Below are 20,339 nucleotides of genomic sequence, written 5' to 3'. Positions count from 1 at the left end.
TTAATGAAAAAAATACACATATAAGTAGATCCACGCAATTCAAACCTGTGTGGTTCAAGAGTCAACTGTATTTTCTAACTGTTGCAGGATCCTGAAGTGCAAACCAACAATTGTTTTATTAATCTGTAGGTGAATCCCTGGTTCTGTTTTCCTAAGAAGTGAATTTGTATTTTTCACCTACATTTTTAAAAAATATAAATAATACTAGTATATATTTTTTATCCATTTTAACAGTTTCAGTATCTACTAAAAAGTCAAATAACTAAAAAAATGCTCAGCTCCCTCCTCTTTCCCAAATATCAAATATTTCTAATAGTTTTCCAAACATTATCTAGGTTTTCTCATCATACCAACCTCACACAAGATTCCAACAGCATGTTCTGCTGCCACCTATTGGCTGTTACCATATACCCTCCAGATATTTCCTTTTTTATTTTTGGAATCCTAAAGCAGCCTTAAAGTGCAAGCCTCAAGCCAGTGGAGTACAGTCTTTCTCAGATGAAATGCTCCAAGTGCCTGCAAAGAGTTCCAGCACAGTCACTTTAAATCTAACAAAACTAAAGATATGTGCTTGACAATTCATTCCCTAGGCTCTTTCTTTTCTCCTCTCTCTCTCCTCACCTGATATTTTCCCATTGATTTTTAGAGAAAGGGGAAGAAAGAGGGAAAGACAGAAATATCAATGTGAGAGAATCACATCGATTGGTTGCCTCCTGCATGTGCCCCGACCAGGGCCCGGGCCGGAGAGGAGCCTGCAACCGAGGTACATGCCCTTGACTGGAATCGAACCAGGGACCCTAGGGTCCGCAGGCCAACACTCTATCCACTGAACCAAACCAGCTAGGGCTAGGCTCTTTCTCTTCCTATTTTCCATTATAAATGCTATGGCTGTCTCTGAAAAAAAAAATAAACCAAGTACAGGTAGTGAAGTGTCTAAGGGCGAAAAACATCTTTCCCAAAACTAAATGTGTTGTCAACTGGAAATATTCTAATTAGAAAACCAACTAAAAATTGTAGAACAGTAAGAACAGCTGTTTTAAATACTACAGGATTCCATACTTTGCTATTTATGTATTTTCTTCTAAAAATATTGTCAATATTTCATCCTCATATAGCAATGGAAAACTCAATCACATTACAAGAATGTACTGTACTCAACTACTAAACATAGAAGGGTTTTCTGCTCAATACCACCCTGAAAAAAAGGTAACTAATAGTTGCTATTTCTATTCTACCAAAACACTTATTAATTTAAATGACTTGCTCAGTAAATAGTCACAACATACCAACACAAACACACACAGTTTAAAATTATGAACTTCAACTTCATTGGCGGTTGCTTAATTTTCTGGTCTCTCTTTTTCAAACCACACTAAATTTCAAAACACTTTCCTCATTAATTCAATGAAAACAGACCACCATGAATAGTCACAACAAGTTTTTCATGTAGTAGCAGAAAAAAAGATGCCACAAAAGAACAGTAAGAAGCTATTAAACCTGCTTTCAGATTTTAATGCACTTGTCAACAATGGCGGTAAAGGCTACATGGAAGGGTAAAAAGAAGCATACAACATGGCTCACAGTCTTCAGAGATTGACAATATAATCAGGAATACAAGATTCAAACATAGAAAAGGATGGACGAAATAATACTGAGTAGCAAATGACAAACAATTGGTATAGATCATATTTACTGCAACAGCGTGAAGGGTTGAAACAGCAGTAAGAGCAAAGGTTTGCCATTCATAGGAAAGGAGGGGCCTTAGGCAAGAGTAAGAGCAAGGGGATTCAAGCTATTGAGAATAACAGGCGTGCAATGCTGTAGTCCAAATAGTAAAAGTGTGTTGTTTAATACAAATTATCAGACCAGTTTAGCTAAAAGAAAAATATATAGAACACGAATGGGACACAGCATTAGAAAGAAAAATGAACTGTGGAGGGTACTGAGTCACTGAGTGTTAGGCTAATGTACCCACAAGACAATGAGAAAATCACTGGAGACTCAGTATAGGGTCACATTCCCACACTACGGAGGGGTGAGGGTCAAGGCTGTAGCAGTGTTTAACAGACTGAAGACAACTGAGGGACGAATCATGCTATTTCAGGAGTTCAGAAATAATGCTAAAAGCTTGAAGTACAATGATGAAAGGGGGTGGGGGAGGGGATGAAATCTGGTGAGGGAACAACTGATATAATCTGGTAAAGTTAGACATGTACAAGGCAGAGGAAGGAATTAAAAATGTTTCCAAAACTTTAAAACTGGGAACAGAAGTACCATGAAAAGAAACGTAAGACAGAAAACCATTACTAATAAATTTTTCCAACAACTGAAATGTTTTTAAACCAAAATTCTATTTGTTTTTATTTAATACAAAACAAAACACAAACCCAAAGCTACAGCCAATTTCTGCAGTTTAATACAAAAAGCAATCATACTCAAATATTATGAAGAAACATCTTATACTAAAGAATAAATTACAATCTATCATAAATCTACATAAATTAGTAGTTACTTGATCCAGATCCATGTTGCTATTCTTTTTGTCCAAATGACTCCCATTACTTGAATTACCATACACTTCATATTTAAAATAAATAACTAGGCAGAATAATTAACTGACACCCAGTCAGTTATTCTGCCTAGTGAACTATATGAATAAAAGCAACACATGCTGAACTATGGATTTCTCAAAAGGCTAATCAGCAGACTAGAAACACTAAATTGCAAACTGAGTTACTATCAAATCTTTTATAAATAAACTAGAGGCCCGGTGCATGAAAATTCATGCACTGGAGGGGGCAGTCCCTCAGCCCGGCCTGCTCCCTCTCACAGTACGGGAGCCCTCAGGGGTGGGAGGTGACCTGGCGATCAGGGGAAGGCGACACCCCCATCACACCTCTGCTGCTGCTACTGCCAGCAGTGCAAGCCTCCGCCGGCTCTGGTTATGTGAGCCTCAGGTGGCTCTGGGCGGCTGGGCAGCTGACATCCGAGGCTTGCCTACGCCTTGGGCCAGCCCTGGACGGGTGGGGGGCTGAGGGCGGGTCTGGCCGCACCGTGCACCAGATGCCCCCCCCCGGCTGGGCTGAAAAGACTGTGGGACTCCGGCGGCAGGTGCAAGGACCCGCCACACCATGCACTACCACCTGCCCCCCCCCCCGTCCCCCCGGCGGAGCTAAAAGGACTGGGGACTCCGGCGGGGCTGAGGGGACTGGACACCGCCATCTTTGTGACAGTGTGATGGTCAATTTGCATACTCCCTCTTTATTATATAGGACTAGTGGCCCGGTGCATGGATTTGTGCACATTGAAAATAAATTGATTAGAAGGTGGCCAGTGGAGCGTGACTGGGTGAGATGGGCTGAACACAACCTGGAGCCAGCCTCTCTTGGTCCCTCCCGACCAGCTGCACCTGGGGCAGCACTGTGCCACAGCAAGAAGGGCGTCTGCAGTCACCACAGCTCAGCAGTAAACCAGATTCTGGGCGACAGTGCCCCAGCAACAACATGACCCACGGCCAAAGGTGGAATTGTGCAGCACCATGAGGAGTCAGGCTCCCACTTCTCTGGTTCTGGGGTGCCAAGTCACTGCAGCTCGGCAGCTCCTGCATTGAGCGTCTGCCCCCTGGTGGTCAGTGTGTGTCATACATACCAGCCAGTTGGCCGGTCACTTAGCCTTTTATATATATAGATACAGGCTCATACATTTCTTTTCCTACAGGTCTCCACCAAAGTAATCAAATTTTGAAAAAATAAAAACTATAAAATGCACTAGACAAGTTTCATTGAGTTTCTTGGTTACCTTTACTTTATCTCTTCTCAAGCAACAGAATAGACAATTTTCATCAAAAGTCCAATCAGAAATGCTTTCAGGTTCACAGTCTGCAAAAATAGTAGGAATAACAAATTAATAGTCACAAATGAGGATTTTTCAGGAAACAAGTAAGAATGTCAAAAATATTAACAAAAATTTCTTTACTTAATAGACAGGTTCCTATTTATGTAAAATCTTAATAATAACTGCTCACTAGTTAATATACCTTATTCATACATATATTTTGTATTATTAACTAAACACAAAAAGATGCTTACATTGATATAGCTTTAACCCACAAAACTGTGAATAAAAAGGAGAAGACACAGGCTTAAATCACCAAGGTATCATGTCACCAGGATGATTTTTAAATAACAAAAAAATATTTTGAATACCTTTAAATAAACTGAGATCTTTTAAAAATGCAGGTCCAAACAGCCCTTCAAGAATACTTTCAAACCCTGAAAGGATGGAAAAAAATCCATTATTATAATATTCCCTATTGTAACTTAATATTAATCTATGGCATGAAAAAATGATGGGGTTTTCCTCCAGTTCTCAAGGATCCATAGATTATTATTGAAGAGATGCTAAGGGAAGAGTGTCAATGACAAATCTTAAAAAAAGGCTTTGCATTTTTGTCAATGATTAACATTCAATACAAATTCAGAGCATATTCAAGAACTACATAAAACAGACAATGCTAGAAATAACTAATAAAGGAATGGAAACTCATGGGTTCTCTTACCATCTTCCAAAATCCCAAATACTTCTTTATAAAAACATTCTAAGTCTAGGTTAAAAGGTACCTTTCCCAATAAGAGTCAAACTGCTTCAAAGTTTCCACAACATTCTGGATTAATCAAATAGTATGTTTCTAAAATCAACTGAGACAACATATTTTCAAGCTAATAGTTTTTTGTTTTTTTTAATATGCTTTTATTGATTTCAGAGAGAGGAAGGAAAAGGGAGACAGAGAGAAACATCAACGATGAGAGGGAAATCTTGATGGGCTGCCTCCTGCAAGCCCCATACTGGAGTTTGAGCCTACAATCGGGCATGTGCCCTGACAGAATCGATCTGTGACCTCCTGGTTCACAGGTCTGATATGCTCAACCACTGAGCCACACCGGCTGGGCCAAGCTAATAGTTTTTTGAAGAAGGAAAATCCTCACTGAGAACACCAATATATATCACTACAGAAAAAAAGCAACTACATAACATTTTAACAGAAAAACACCATTGTGATTATTTCACATTGCTACAATTAACTATTTACTGGTTCCTTTATAAAGTTAAAACCCACTCATTATACATACAAAAATATGAGAGCCCTGGACGGTGCAACTCAGTGGTTGGAGCATCGGCCCATGCACCAAACTGTCTCGGGTTCGATTCTCAGTCAAGGGTACCTACCTAGGTTGCAGGCTGGATCCCCAGCCCAGTTGGGTGTATGCAGGAGGCAACCAATTGATGTGTCTGCCTCATACTGAGGTTTCTCTGTTTTTCTCCCCTCTCTTCCACTCTAATAAAGAATTTAAAAAGGAGCCCCGCCAGAGTATCTAAGTGGTTGAGTGTGAACCTGTGAACCAGAGGTCAATTCCTGGTCAGGGCACATGCCTGGATTGCGGGTTTGATGCCCAGTGTGGGGCCTGGAGGAGGCAGCTGACCAATGATTCTCTCTCATCATTGATGTTTCCCTTTCCTCCCTTCTTCTCTGAAATCAATAAAAATATACTTTTTTAAAATAAGAAAAGAAATTAAATATATCTATACATAAATGTTTAAACTAGCATCATCTTGTACCAGTATAAAGTAGAAAATGAAACACACACAAAAAAGTTTCTGATTTAATCAAATATTGATGATCAAAGCAATAAAAAGCAATTTAAAAATATCTTTGCCATCTTGTTTTCTATGGGTTAAGAGAGTAAGGAGGAAAAAGAGGAAGGGAATCAGTCTGTACCTTTATACAACATGACAGAAACAATGGATTAGAGTAGTGGTGCCCAAATTACGTGTTGTGTGCCTCACTGGGAGCTCCAATGTATCCATGTATACTTTAAGTGTGACCTTTAGAAAAAATTAGTATGTACTGTGCATTCAATGTACATACTACTTTTCAATTGCATAGAAATGTTACTATGATTAAGAAAACATAAAAAGTGTTACTGAATTCCTAGTAGTTAGGGGCACTATGTATTCTGTCACAATCTACTATCACCTAAGGCTTTATAATTTTTAATATTTAAAAAGTACTCCCATGTTCAAAAGAGAGTGAAGTACTAATTTAAAATACTAGTAGAGGCCCGGTGCACGAATTCGTGCACCAGTGGGATCCCTCAGCCTGGTCTGGGGGATCAGGCCGAAACTGGCTCTCCAACATCCCCCACAGGGTCCCAGATTGCGAGAGGGCACAGGCCAGGCTGAGGGACCCCACTGGTGCACAATCAGGGCCAGGGAGAGACACGGGAGGTTGGCCAGCCAGGGAGGGACCATGGGCGTGTTTGGCCCATCTCACTCAGTCCCAATCAGCCAGACCCCAGCAGCAAGCTAACCTACCAGAGCGTCTGCCCCCTGGTGGTCAGTGCACGTCACAGCAACTGGTCGACAAGTCAACTGCCTGCCCCCTGGTGGTCAGTGCATGTCATAGTGAGTGGTTGAGTGGCCTTAGCATATCATTAGCATATTATGCTTTGATTGGTTGAATGGCCGACTGGTCAACCAGACACTTAGCATATTAGGCTTTTATTATATAGGATAGCCAGGCCCTAGCTGGTGTGGCTCAGTTGGTTGAAGTGTCTGTCAGTGGTGGGTTCAATTCTTTGTTAGGACATATATCCAGGTTGTGTTTCTGTCCCCAGTCCAGGGTCCATGTGGAAGGCAAACAAATGATGTTTCTCTCTCTTCCTCTTTCTCTTTTCCTCTCTCTCTCCCCCTCCCTCCCTTTGTTCCTCCCTCTCTGTTTCTCCCTTTCTTCCTCTCTCAGAAATTAGTTAATTACTATAGCCAGGGAATACCTGAGGTTCACACACATGTTGCATTTCCTTACCACAAATTCAATTACCATAAAAGGTTTGGAAGGTAAGGGGTCAGATAAGATGGTCCCTGGGAACAGTATTTTATCTGGTTATAAGAATAACATTGTAATTTTGGTAATTTCTTTGTCCTTAGCATTAAGCCATAATTAAAGAGTAATCTCTAGAGTTTGTGTTATCTACATTGTAGTTAGAGAATTGATTTTTCTGCACTATTTTTTAGATTCTAGATTTTCCACTTATTATTAACGAGCAACTGTTTTTCAATTCTCCTTAGTTCTTTCCCATCAAAATTATTCCAGGAATATTTGCAAGATCGAACTACCCATTTAAGAAACTTGGAAGTATGTATGCCTATTTATTATTTGCCTGCTACAATTAAAACATTTTGTACTAAATTACTATGATCTTTCTCCCCCACACAAGAGAGGAGAAAGGGTTGCACTGAGGTTTTTGAGGGTGAAGAGGCAGTGGTAGGTAAGAGAATGAAAAGGACTTGCTAGATATAATCTATCTCTGCAAACTAGATATTCACAACACTAGCCTTAAAAAAAAAATCCCACAGGATGCCTCCAACTCTAAAACCCTCCTACCGCCCCCCCCAAAAGGAGTTGATTTTACAAATATTTCAGTATCTTGAAAGTACCAAGTACACACTGCAAATAGCTAAATGAGATTATAGGTGGCTCTTATCCTGAAGAGCAAATCTAATTTGCTTTCACCTGGGTTTATAAGAAATCATAACAAATTCTAAACTTGTATGCTAACCATAAATTCTTGAAAAGGAAAAATGTAAATACAGCAAGAACTAATATTGGGAAACAAAACAAAGCTTTAGAAGATAAAATTTTAAAAATTACAAAGGACAATGGAACCTGAAAGAATAAGAAAACAGAAAAAAAACTTCATCAATAACACAACAGACAGTAATAAAAACCAAATCACAGAGCAAAAAGCAGTGAAAGGGAAAGACGGAAATGAAACAATAAAAAAATCTGGTCATAAAGCTAGTATTTGATCAAAATACTAACTTAAAAAAGTCACTTTTTTTTTGCTCATATCTACAACAATACATTAAACATCACAAATATTATTGATTTAACACTGTAAAGCCATATTTTGCTACCCTGTTAACTGAACTTAATGCCACTCAGTTTTATTAATATTAAATATTGGATTTAGCAGTTGCATAGCAACAAAGACTGTCTCATGTGCCATGCTTGACATTAACAAAAGGCAAATAAGGGAAGAACAAATGTATTCAAAATTTATACCATGATCTCATAGAAAAGCCATCAAGATCAATAACAAAATGTCATGGAAAATTAAATAAATGCTGAAAAAGATAACCATGTCATTATGTTCAATCACTAGGATTTAAAAAGCACTTTTATGTAATATATTACATATAAAGAAATATTAATAATTTTACTGAACATGATCACTATCCAAGAATTCCTATCCAACATTACAACTGGTCTCAAAGCTGGTCTCCAGACTCTTCCTCACTGCAGCCTGCACTGTGTCTTCAGGTTGCATTCCTGAAGCACTGCTTTAACAATGCTACCATCTATTCAGAAAAATTCTACATTATTTAAAAAATAAATCCCAAATTCCTAAATCCAGCAATCAAAGCAGCTTATAATTTGACCCCAACCTACTGTTAAAAAGCAGCCAGTTTCACAGAACCTTCCTGCTCATTCTCACAGCTTCAGTCAGGTTGGTGTTCTAATATAGTCAGTTATCATTTCTACCTCCCAATATTTTCTCAAGCCTTTGCATCTCATCTCTGCCCAAATAAATTATCTTCTTCAAGGCACTCTTCAACTCGCTTATTCAATATACATTAACTAAGACCCTGCCTTCCAACAAGGGTCAGTGGCTGGCACTGAGTAGCAGTGGTGAGCCGACATGATGCCTGCCCTCGTGGAGCTTCAGTTTCTAATTTTTTCATCTTCAGAATTCACATATCATTTCCTCCTTTTAAGTAAATGTCAGTTGCCTTATGTTTTCTGTCATGTGCGAAGTACTGTCTATATAAGTAGTATTCTGTAAAGTAAAATTTGTTATAGGCTATCTAAACCCTGTTTTATTTTTCATACATTTGTATCTCATCTCCTCACGGAGATTTAATGCTCCAGAAAGGATGGAAAGGTCTTCCTGTTTCCACAATGTTTCTCTTATACTAGGGCTCTATATGCCTGATTTTGAGCTTCTGGTTTAATCAGAAAACTCTGGGGGGGGGGAAAGATAAAAGATTAAAATTTCTCACATATTTCCCTCTTCAATCTAAATCAGAATCTCTTCTCCATTTCTAACTAGAGGGGGGAAAGCAGGTCATGAAAAGTAACAGGATAGGAACATATCATATGCAAGCTAACTAAGGTAAGCAACACAGCCTGTACTTTAGAAATAAAGAAAAAATTACTGAATGAAAAATGGTTCCTGGGTCTTAGGAACCTCTCCTCTGAGATACCAGGTTAGCAATTTGAGAAACAAAAGGGTGCTGAAGAAAAACTAGGAGATCAGAAAAGTAGCAATTTTTACATCAAGGTCCCTTGGGTACCTTGTACAATTTGATGCTTGGTATAAAAGAGCTCAATTTTCAACAGGGTATTGTTACTTTATAAAATATCAGTTCAAAGGTGCCTGCTAGTAACAATCACCTACTAATCTACTAGTACATAATAAAAGCCTAAGAGACCATTACCGTGGAATGACCAGAACAACTGGTCGCTATGATGCGCACTGACCACCAGGGGGCAGGCGCTCAACGCAAGAGTGCCCCCTGGTGGTCAGCGTGGTCCCACAGGGGTAGTGCCTGGGCTCACGACTGGCAAGCTGGGCTCATGACTGGCAAGCGCAGCTGGCAACGGGCCTAAGCCAGCAGTCGGACATCCCCTGCGGGTTCCCGGACTGCGAGAGGACACAGGCCGAGCTGAGGGAGCCCCCCCTCAGTGCATGAATTTCGTGCACCGGGCCTCTAGTGTCCTAATAAGCAAAGATGGCACTGACATTATCTGGAGTTCTTTGCTTAAAACTCCAGGGTGCTATTACTTTCTGACATCACACTGAACTCCAAGTGAGCCCCAAAATGAAAGTAATTAAAAAGCACCAGATTTTATAATCTTTTCTGTTTTATCCAAGATAATATAAGACAATTAACTCTTCATTGATGTTCCAGCTATCTCAGTATGTCATGTAACTAAAGAAATGTGGATGAACTTCTACAGGTAATGATAAAAAAAACAGGCTCCTCTTCTCTTTAGGCCAGTGGTCGGCAAACTGCGGCTCGTGAGTCACATGCGGCTCGCGAGCCGCGGTTTGCCGCTCTGTTGACTAATGAGTTTGCCAACCACTGACCTAGACTCTCGATTCCAATAATTACAGGCTGTTGTTGTTCCTTGTGATTAAGCCCCTATCCAGTGGTCGGCAAACTCATTAGTCAACAGAGCCACAGTTTGCCAACCACTGCTTTAGGCAATCCATCCCACCACTGGACAACTACATTCATTTAGAGTTCTTCCTCTCTCTCTGAGCATCTGTTCCTGGCCCAGGCACTTTGAGAAACCCATTTGCTGACCTGGCTCACTTATTACCCTCAAAATAACCCAGCATGAGAAGTGATAAAAAAAAAAACTTGACCAGATATACTGAAGAGAAACAATAATTTAATTATAACTAATGCACAAACTGAAACAGAATTAGCGAATCAATAAAATATATTTTTTTAAAAAGAAAGGAAATTAGAAGATTCATGCAGTAATTATGTTACTGCAAAAAATTACATCCTATATAATAAATATCCTATATAACAAAAGCCTAATATGCTAAGTGTCTGACCATTCATGCGACCGGTTGCTATGACGCACACTGACCACCAGGGGGCAGACGTTCTGATCAGTAGGTTAGCTTGCTGCTTGGGTCCAGACTATCGGGACTGGGTGAGACGGGCCAGACGTGCCCTGGAGCCCTCCTGTGGTCCCCCCCTAGCACAATTGGGACTGGGCAAGACAGGCCAGACTCTCCCTGGAGCCTTCCCGTGATCCCTCCCCAGCCCCGATTGTGCACCGGTGGGGTCACTCAGCCTGGCCTACGCCCTCTCGCAATCCGGGACCCCTCGGGGGATATCAGAGAGCCGGTTTCGGCCTGATCTCTGCAGGCCAGGCCAAGGAACCCCACTGGTGCACGAATCCATGCACCGGGCCTCTAGTAGTATATATAAAATCCTATATAATAAAAGCCCAGCAACTGAATGGTAGAACGACCAGAACAACTGCTTGACCAGTCGCTATGATGTGCACTGACCACTAGGGGGCAGACGCTCAATGCAGGAGCTGCCCCCTGGTAGTCAGTGCACTCCCACAGTGGGAGCACCACTCAGCTGACCGGGATGAGCAGTGCTCCCACAGTGGGCTGATCCCCGCAGGCCATGCCCCCCACCACTGCACAAATCCCGTGCACCAGGCCTCTAGAAGTATTATAAAATTAAAATACAAAATATTTTAATATCGCTATTCGCCCTTTCTCTACAATAGAAGTGTCAGAGATGAAAGAAAATTAGTAAAATGTATATGAAAATAATATTTAAATTGGTTAATAAACAATAACATGATATAAAAATAAAACATTGATAAAAACAATGATTGATAAATTGATTAATAAACATAAAGTGATTAATATAACAACAAAGACATGATATAAAAACAAAACATGATATAAAAACAACATTGATAAAAACAATGACTGATAAATTGATTAAACTTATCTCCCTGTACACCACATTAAGAGTAAAAACACTTTCAGAGTGCTTGACTAATTTCCCTTGTGATGAAGTATTTACAACTTTAACTTTAACATCACACACTCTTAGAACTCAAGAGAAAGCAACATATAACTGACCATGTCTGAAAACGGGTTCAGGTAGGAATATACCTACTCTGTCTAGAGTTTGTTCTTATGATTTGCTAATAGTCATCACAAATGCTGGCATCACAGGAAGCTGTCTTCAAGTTAATTTAAATGGGAGGCCAATATCAGATGGGGACAAATCAATTCTTGGAATCAGAACCTCCTCTCCTTCCGCAGATCCTGTTAATACTTCAGCTGCGATTATGTTAGGTCACAATCTTTTGATAATAAATCTAGTACCATTACAAAGACTCCATTTACATTCTGGCATCACATGAGATTGGCACCAGTGAAAGATATGTATTGCGCATGCGCAAGTCAACATTTATTTTTAAATTGCCAGTGCGCGTCAATTGCCAGTGCGCATCATATGTACTGGTCAGCCGGCCAGTCGGACAGACTGTCACTTAGCCTTCTATATAGTTTTTTTTACTGATAAGAAAATGGGCTTAAAATGCATTTGCTTAAAATGTATGGGTAAAGTAGAGAAATTTTTTTTTTGGGGGGGGGGGGGGGTAGGTAGAAGAATTTTTAAATCACCAGAGGACATAACAGTAAAAATGGTCAACTATAAAATAAAATTAAACAAAAAGCAGGCATACTAAATAGAAAAAAACAAAAAATAATTTCAGGAATAATATCAAACATGTATATTTTATATGTAAACTGACAGAATTAACTAAGTAGAAGAGAAAAAAATTGTCAGATAGGGCTAAACAATATGTGGTTTATAAAAGTGACAGATATGTTGAAGTATAGGCAAAGATATAAGAAAAATGTAGAAAAAGAAAAAAAAAACAATAGGTGGCAATGAGTATCAAAGAAAAATTCGAAGATAAAAGCATAAAACAAAATGAAAAAGAATTTTTCCATTACTAAAGGGGTAATCTATTTCATGAGTGGAATGGACCTATCATTTTTACCTTATATTTCTGTTTGGGTTTGTCATTTAGCCTCCTAGAAAGACTTGGTATGTGTTCCCTCTTTTTCTATTTTCTGGAAAAGATGACAGAAAATTGGGAAGCTCTCTCTTTCTTAAAAGATGAGTTGAACTCACATGCAAAACCATCTGGGGTTATTTTCTTCGAGAGAAGAGTTTTAACTATTAAATTTATTTAATACTTATAGAACAATTAAAACTTTTTATTCCTTCTTGAGTTGATCTTTGGCAAGTGTTATTTTTCTTGAATTTCAAAATTATTGATATATGGTTGTTGATAGTAGTTTCCCTTATCTTTTTTAAAATAGTAGTAAAATATACATAAAATAAATCACTTTAAGTGTACCATTAAATATACTATTTACATTGCACCATCACCAGAACTTTTTTCAACTTGCAAAACTGAAACTCTATACCCATTAAACAATAATTCTCTATTCTCCCCACGCCCTGCCTTGCCAACAACCATTCTACTTCCCATTTCTGTGAGTGTGACTGCTGTACCTCTTAAATAGAAATCATACAGTATTTGTCATTTAGTGACTGGCTTATTTCACTTAGCATAATGTCCTCAAGGTTTAACCATGCTGTACCATGCCACAGATACCCTTCCCTTTTTGTTTGTTTGTTTGTTAATCCTCACCTGAGGATATTTTTTCCATTGATTCTTCGAGAGAGTGGAAGGGACGGGGAGAGACAGAGAGAGAAACACTGATGTGAGAGACACACATTGACTGATTGCCTCTTGCATTCACCCCAACTAGGGCCAGGGATCAAGCGTGAAATAGAGGTATGTGCCCTTGACCGGAATCAAACCCGGGACCCTTCAGTCCATGGGCCGATGCTCCATCCACTGAGCCAAACTGGCTAGGGCAGGATATCCTTTCGTTTTAAGGCTGAATAATATTCCATTGATGCATACATCAAATTTTGCTTATCCATTCATCCATGGATTGACATTTGGGTTGCCAGCCACCTCTGGCTATTGCAAATAATGCTGCTATAAATCCCTTATCTTTTGATACTCAAAGGAACCCATCCAAATCCAGACCTCTATCTAAATCCTATATTTCCTAAATCTCTTTTACCTATAGTTATAATCTTCATTTTGATAATATTATTTGTGTGTTTTTTAATCAATCTTGATCAATCTTGCCAGGTTTGTTTTCTAAGGTTTTATTTTTTCCCCCCAAATCCACTTTTGACTGTTTTTTTAATCTTCTCTATCATATCTTTGTTTTCTGGTTCATTAATTTTCATTCTAAGTTTCATTATCTTTATATTTTCTTTGGATTTATTCTGTTATTCTTTTTAAAAATATATATTTTTATTTATTTCAAAGAGGAAGGGAGAAGGAGAGAGATATAAACATCAATGATGAGAGAGAATCACTGATTGGCTGCCTCATGCACGCCCCCTACTGGGGATCAAGCCTGCAATCAGAGCACGTATCCTGACCAGGAACTGAACCCTGACCTCCTAGTTCATAGGTCAATGCTCAACCACTGAGCCACTCCAGGTGGACCTATTATCCTTTTTTTAAGTTATGATAGCTTGGTTCACTTACTTTTTTTTTTTTGCTTTAACAAAGAATAAAGTATAGGATGATTTCAGAGAACTAAATTTTTAATTATTTTGTATTAAGAAGCAATCTAGGATAAGTAAAATGTAATATATCCAAATAATGGAATACTGCCCTGCCAAAACCTTTTATGGCTTTCCACTGACAATATTGAAAACTTCACATTCCTGGATGACATGCAAGATCACCAAGTTCTCTTAGTCCCAAACTACTTTTACAGTCTCCCCTACCACTATTTTCTGTCACATAAACTATGCTCTGGCCAGACTGATTAATCTATCTATCTATCTATCTATCTATCTATCTACCTACCTACCTACCTACCTACCTACCTACCTACCTACCTACCTAATATGCAAAGTGTCCCCTCGGGAGTTTGACCAACCATGTTCACTATGACATGCACTGATCACCAGAGGGCGGCGCAGAATGAAGGGAAGCCCCAGCCACTAGGGACCATTCCATGCACAAATTTTATGCACTGGGCCTCTAGTCATTACATACGTATCAATATTTCCATGCTTTTTAAGCATAGCATGTCCTCTGACTAGAATGTTCTCCTGAAAGCCTCAATCTACTTAATTCTAAGGCATCCTTTATCTCATCCCACAAGCCCCAGGCAAAGTTAGGAACATCATCAGTGGTGAAGTTGCACTGTTTATAAACTATAATTTTGGGGGCATTTTATCCACTAGATATTGAGCAAATAAATGAAGCCTATTCATGTTTTTTTAACATCAGCCTGTTCCTTAAACTGCAGTCAATACTGTTTGCTGGATGAATGCAAACACAACTTTCTTAATTCCTATATGCTTATATTTACACGAGTGGTTTGAAATTCCATAATGACTCCATTTTGTGTATCTGTCATGTTGAAAACCCACAGAAATAGAAATAAAACAGAAGGGTAATTGATATCTGATAGAAAAAGGATGGTTTTCTGCTCCAGCTCAACCAAGTTTCCTGTATCTATGAACTAAAACCAGAACATAATTAATGGCTTGCTTTGCTGGCCCATCAACAGAGATGACAGGATACTTTTGTGTGTGTGTGCAAAGCTGTAACCACAGCAAAGACAGAAATAAATTAGGAAAGATGAAGTCCTATACAACAGTGATATTAATAGATTAAGGAGAAAAAGAAGTATGTATTGAGTAGCTGGAACATTACCAAAATAATTTAATATAATTATGTCTACATACCTAATTCCATAAATGAGGTTCTAAGATGTTAAGTATCCAAAATCATACAAATAGTAAATAGCTAGGTCAGATGAATTTAGTTCTTTGGAAATCCGAGGGCAGTTTTGGTTCATTTTTCCAGTGATATCAAACTGTCTTCAGCAGAGTAATTATGCTAAAAAGAAGCCATTTAAATGCAAATCTAAAGTTGATTAGGAATGAGTCAATTATACCAGGAGTTCACAATCTATGGGCCAAAATTCCTTAGAGAAACTCAAGTCATTACAAGGTCAGTAAATCCATATGAGCACTGTTTGTAAATTAAGTAAAAATGTGCTTGCATATACAACCTCTACTCTACTGAACGCATTTTGCTGTGAACAAAATACATATTTCTTTTAAAAGCATTACTGAATTCATAATATCCTTTTATTATATTTTCTCAAAGATACTTAAAAATGCAATACAATATGGGAGACCAGCATATTCTTTTGCCTTTTTTTTTTTTGTTTTTTAGATTAATGAAGCAAAAAGAATTTCTATTGTTTCTAAGACTCTTTTCCTTGGTGGACTACAGATACTGTGTCTACTATGAGTCAGGCACTAGGAATGCAGCTATGAATAACACAGACAAAAGTCCCTATCTTGTAAACTTTATGGCAGGGGAGAGAAATGATACAAATAATAAGGATGATGATAAATGTGTGATAAGGAGAAGCAGAAGAATATAGCAGAGTAGGGGTAACAACAAACCCTGATAAACACTGACTGAGAACTCTGAGAACTGCTGGGTAGGGACAGAGTAAGGAGAATTTTTAAAGGCCCAAAAAAGGTTCTAGGAGGCAACATTTTCGGATATTGAATGAAGTGAGGAAGCAAACCATGTAGGTATCCAGGACAGGAACATTCTAGGCAGAGGGCACAACACTAAAGCAATACATAGTGTGAAGTATGGTACATTTGAGAAACAGCAAGAAAGTTGGTAAGACCTGAGCAAAATAACTAAGACTGAAAGTAGGAGATAAGATCAGAGATCTAGAAACAAGATCATGGTGAGGAGATTGGATTTTGAATGTAATAGAAATCCACTAGGTTTACATTTAGGTGGAAGTGGAGGCAATATGATCAGATTTATATTATTTAAGATTTCCAGATGAATATATGGATAACTAATTATGAGGAAAGCATTATTAGGAGACTACTATATTACAGCAGCTTTAGCAAGAGATACTGGTAACTTGAACTGGTGTGGCTGTAATGGAGGTAGAGAGTAGTGGCTGGATATAGAGTATATTTTGAAGATAAAACCAACTTGTTTGGTGATGCTTTAAATGTGGAATATGAGGGAAAGGAGCTGGAAGCAATACTTAGGCTTTTGGTCTGAGAAATGGGTATATGGTAATAATAGCTTTCTAAGATAGAGAAGACTGGAGGAGAAAGGTTTAACAGAGATATATCTAGTTCAGTTTTGAACACGTTAAATCTGACTTATCTCAGAAATCAAAGTGGATATTATATGTAGGAGGCAACTGAATAGGTGAATATGAAGTTAAAAGGAGATACCGGGATCAGTGATATAAAACTAGAAATCATCAAAAGAGGTAAAATAAAGCCTTACAAAATAAAGGATACTGAATTAAGTGAGGAAGCAAACCATGTAGGTATCCAGGACAGGTTTAGATGAGATCATATTCAGTTAATAAAAGGAGATAAAAAGGAGAGGAGGGTAGAGGACTGATTACTGGAGCATTGCAATGTTTACTGATTAGGAAGAAAAAGACAGAAAAATATGACTAGGTCTATTTGCATCTAACAAAAAACTTGGTTGTAAGCACTCAAAAATTACTAGCTGATCTGTATTATTGTATACTAGAGGCCGGTGAGCAAAATTTGTTCACGGGTAGGGTTCCTAGGCCTGGCTGGCGATCAGAGCCTTCCAGCTGCCTGCTGGGGCCTCCTTTCCCCAGCTGCCCGCCAGGGCCTTCCTTTGTTCCGCACCACCCCCTGGTGGTCAGTGTACGTCATAGCGAGCAATCGAACTCCTGGTTTCCCAAACTCCCAAGGGGACAATTTGCATATTAGGTTTTATATAGATAGAGAGTAAGTAATTAAAATGTAAATCATACCCCCAACCTCATACAAGAGATGATTTTGAAAGGAAGCACATCATTTTGGATATAATAAACACATTTCTTTAACTATATCTAATTTACATTATTAAAATCATTATTTTATAACATGCCGCCAATATACTTTAATACATGGCTGTACACAAGAACAAACTTGAATCTGGCTTCCACTAGAATAAGCTTCAGCTTGTTGAGAAATATTTAAATTACACCAAAGTTTTAGTTAGCCTTCTGATTTATATACATACTTACATATCAAGTAAATTCTTAATACATTCAATGATTACCTACTCCATGCAGAATAAAATCCAAACTATGAGGTCTGGCATTTAAATCCTTCCAAAAGTGAACCTTTTCAACAGTCTCTCGTCCAATTGCCTTCAACTACATTCAACTCAAACTATTCTGTTTCTTGACTATAACATGCTTTTCCTTTTCTTTATTCTTCTCCTCACTCTGTTCCTTCTACTTAAAATGTCCTTCTCACAAATCTTGACTCTTGATCCTGCTCGGTCTTCAAGGCCACAGATCAAAAGTCCCTTCTGACTGTTATCTTTCTTCTCAATTGACTTCCAATATCCTTCACTTTATCTGTTCTGAATTTTAAACGTGAATGTGTATGTCTTACATATCTAACTGAATTTTACACTCAATGTTGTAATGTAAAGAAGAAACACTAGTACTCTACAAAGTAAAGAGACTAGTGGTTAAGAGCATTGATTCTGGAGCCAGACTACTTGGGTTCAAATTTCTAACTTTGCCTTTTAATAGTTCTATAGTTTTGGGCAGGTTATTTGTCTTCTTTATGCCTCATCTTCCTTGGCTATACAATTATTTGATCTCAAAAGTTTAATTATTAAATATTTGCAAAGTGTTTAGAATAGTATCTGAAAGCATAACAGAAGCACTATATTATAAAGTGTTTGAGAAAGGAAAAAAAGGAAGGAGTTTGTATTTTGGTTTGTAATTCCTTTTATTCATATATAATTTGAAAGACAACTACATAAACAATTACAAATCTATGTTGGGCATCCTATCCTATATAATAAAAGCCTAATATGCAAACTGTCCCCTCAGGTGGTCGTTCAACCGGGAGTTTGACTGCTCGCTATGACTTGGGGCTGCGACCTCTTACCAACTACCTAGAGGTGAGGGTGACAGGGACGGAGGTGCGGTGGGAATGAGGGGTGTCCACCAAGCTCACTCTGACTCCCCTTGCTACCCTCCCCCAGGACGCCAGGGCTCACACACAGGGGAAGCCCTCATGCTCAGGTGCCAGGTGCCCACGAGGAACCTGCCCTCACTCGCGTGCCCTCTTCCGGGTAAACCGGGCCTCACAGCCGCCAGGACCGCAGGGACTGGTCGGGCTCCCTGTGGGTTCGCGTAGGAGCCGGTCTGCAAGGCCAGCCGGGAGAGAGCACGCTGCCCGACTGGCTTCTGTGTGGCGCCGTTAGGTGGCCCAGAGGCCCACGCTGCGTCCTGGTCCACGGTGTCCAGCCACGCTCACCGCATCTCCGCATGGGGACTCGGGCAGAGGAGGGTGCATAGGGGCCCTTCCACGCCAGATGCTCACACTCAGATCGCCGGCCAGGCCTAGGGACTACACCCATGCATGAATTTCGTGAACCAGGCCTCTAGTATAATGTATAAAGATGTAATTTGTGATAATAACAACATAAAGTAGGGGGACAGACATAAGAGCAAAGTACTGTATATACTATTGAAACTAATTATTAACTTGAAATAGATTCTTAAAAGTTAAGAGGTTAATTATATATCCCCCAGGCAAATACTAAGAAAATAACTAAAAATTGTATAGTAATAGAAATAAAAAGAAAATACCAGAAAATATTTATGTAACACAAAAGTCAACATGAAGGACTTAAAGAACAAAGTTGACATAAGACATGTAAAAAAACAAATAGCAAAATGGCAAAGATCCTTTCTTATCAATAATTACATTAAATTTAAATGGATTAAACTTTCCAATTAAAAGGCAGAGATGGGAAGAATGGAAAAAAGGAACATAAGCCAACTATATCCAATAGACTCACTTTAGATCCAAGGACACAAAGAGGTTGAAAGTGAAGGAAAAGAAAGAGTCCATGAAAATAGAAACTGAAAGAGAAATTGAATGGATATACTACTATTAGACAAAATAGGTGTTAACATAAAACTTGTGACAATAGACAAAGAAGAACATTACATGATAAAAAGTCAATTTATTAAGAAGATTTAACAATTAAAAACATATACGCACCTAAAACATTTACGCATCCCCAAAATATATGGGAAGCAAAAAATGACAGAATTGGAAGAAATGCTCAACACTAATAGTTGAAGACTTCAACATCCCACTTTCAATAATGGATGAAACAACCACATAAAAGACTTGAACAACACTATAAGTCAATTATATTTAACAAACATACATAGAACACTCCACTCAGTAAGTGCAGAATATACATTCTTATCAAGTACACATGGAACATTATCCAGGGTAGACCACATGTTATATCACAAAATAAGTCTCAAAAATTTTAAAAATTTGGAAATCATACCATGTACCTTTCAAAAAATAATGTAATGAAATTCAAATTAACAAGAAAACTGGAAAATTCATAAATATGTGGAAATTGAAAAGCACATTCTTAACCAATGAGCCAAAGAAGTAACCACAATGAAAATATAAAATACTTTGAGATGAAAAAAACTAAAAACCTAAAACATACATATGGGATGAAGCAA

The 20,339-nt window shown here is 38.5% G+C and overlaps 1 protein-coding gene across 1 annotated transcript in view; it reads right to left on the bottom strand.

The window, feature by feature from the left end:
- Nucleotides 1–20,339, bottom strand: part of LCOR (ligand dependent nuclear receptor corepressor) — a 106,944-nt gene that overhangs the window by 60,642 nt on the left and 25,963 nt on the right. Inside the window, exons 3-4 of the mRNA XM_054728711.1 lie at nucleotides 4,206–4,271; nucleotides 3,799–3,878 (exon numbers count right to left, since the gene is read on the bottom strand). Coding sequence (XP_054584686.1) covers nucleotides 3,799–3,878; nucleotides 4,206–4,271 — 146 coding nt within the window. The remainder of the gene's footprint in view (nucleotides 1–3,798; nucleotides 3,879–4,205; nucleotides 4,272–20,339) is intronic.

This window comes from Eptesicus fuscus, chromosome 17, assembly GCF_027574615.1.
Source record: "Eptesicus fuscus isolate TK198812 chromosome 17, DD_ASM_mEF_20220401, whole genome shotgun sequence".
Taxonomy (NCBI): Eukaryota; Metazoa; Chordata; class Mammalia; order Chiroptera; family Vespertilionidae; genus Eptesicus; species Eptesicus fuscus.
The sequence above is the reverse complement of the archived record's forward strand: the minus strand, read 5'-3'. Positions and strand labels throughout refer to the sequence as shown.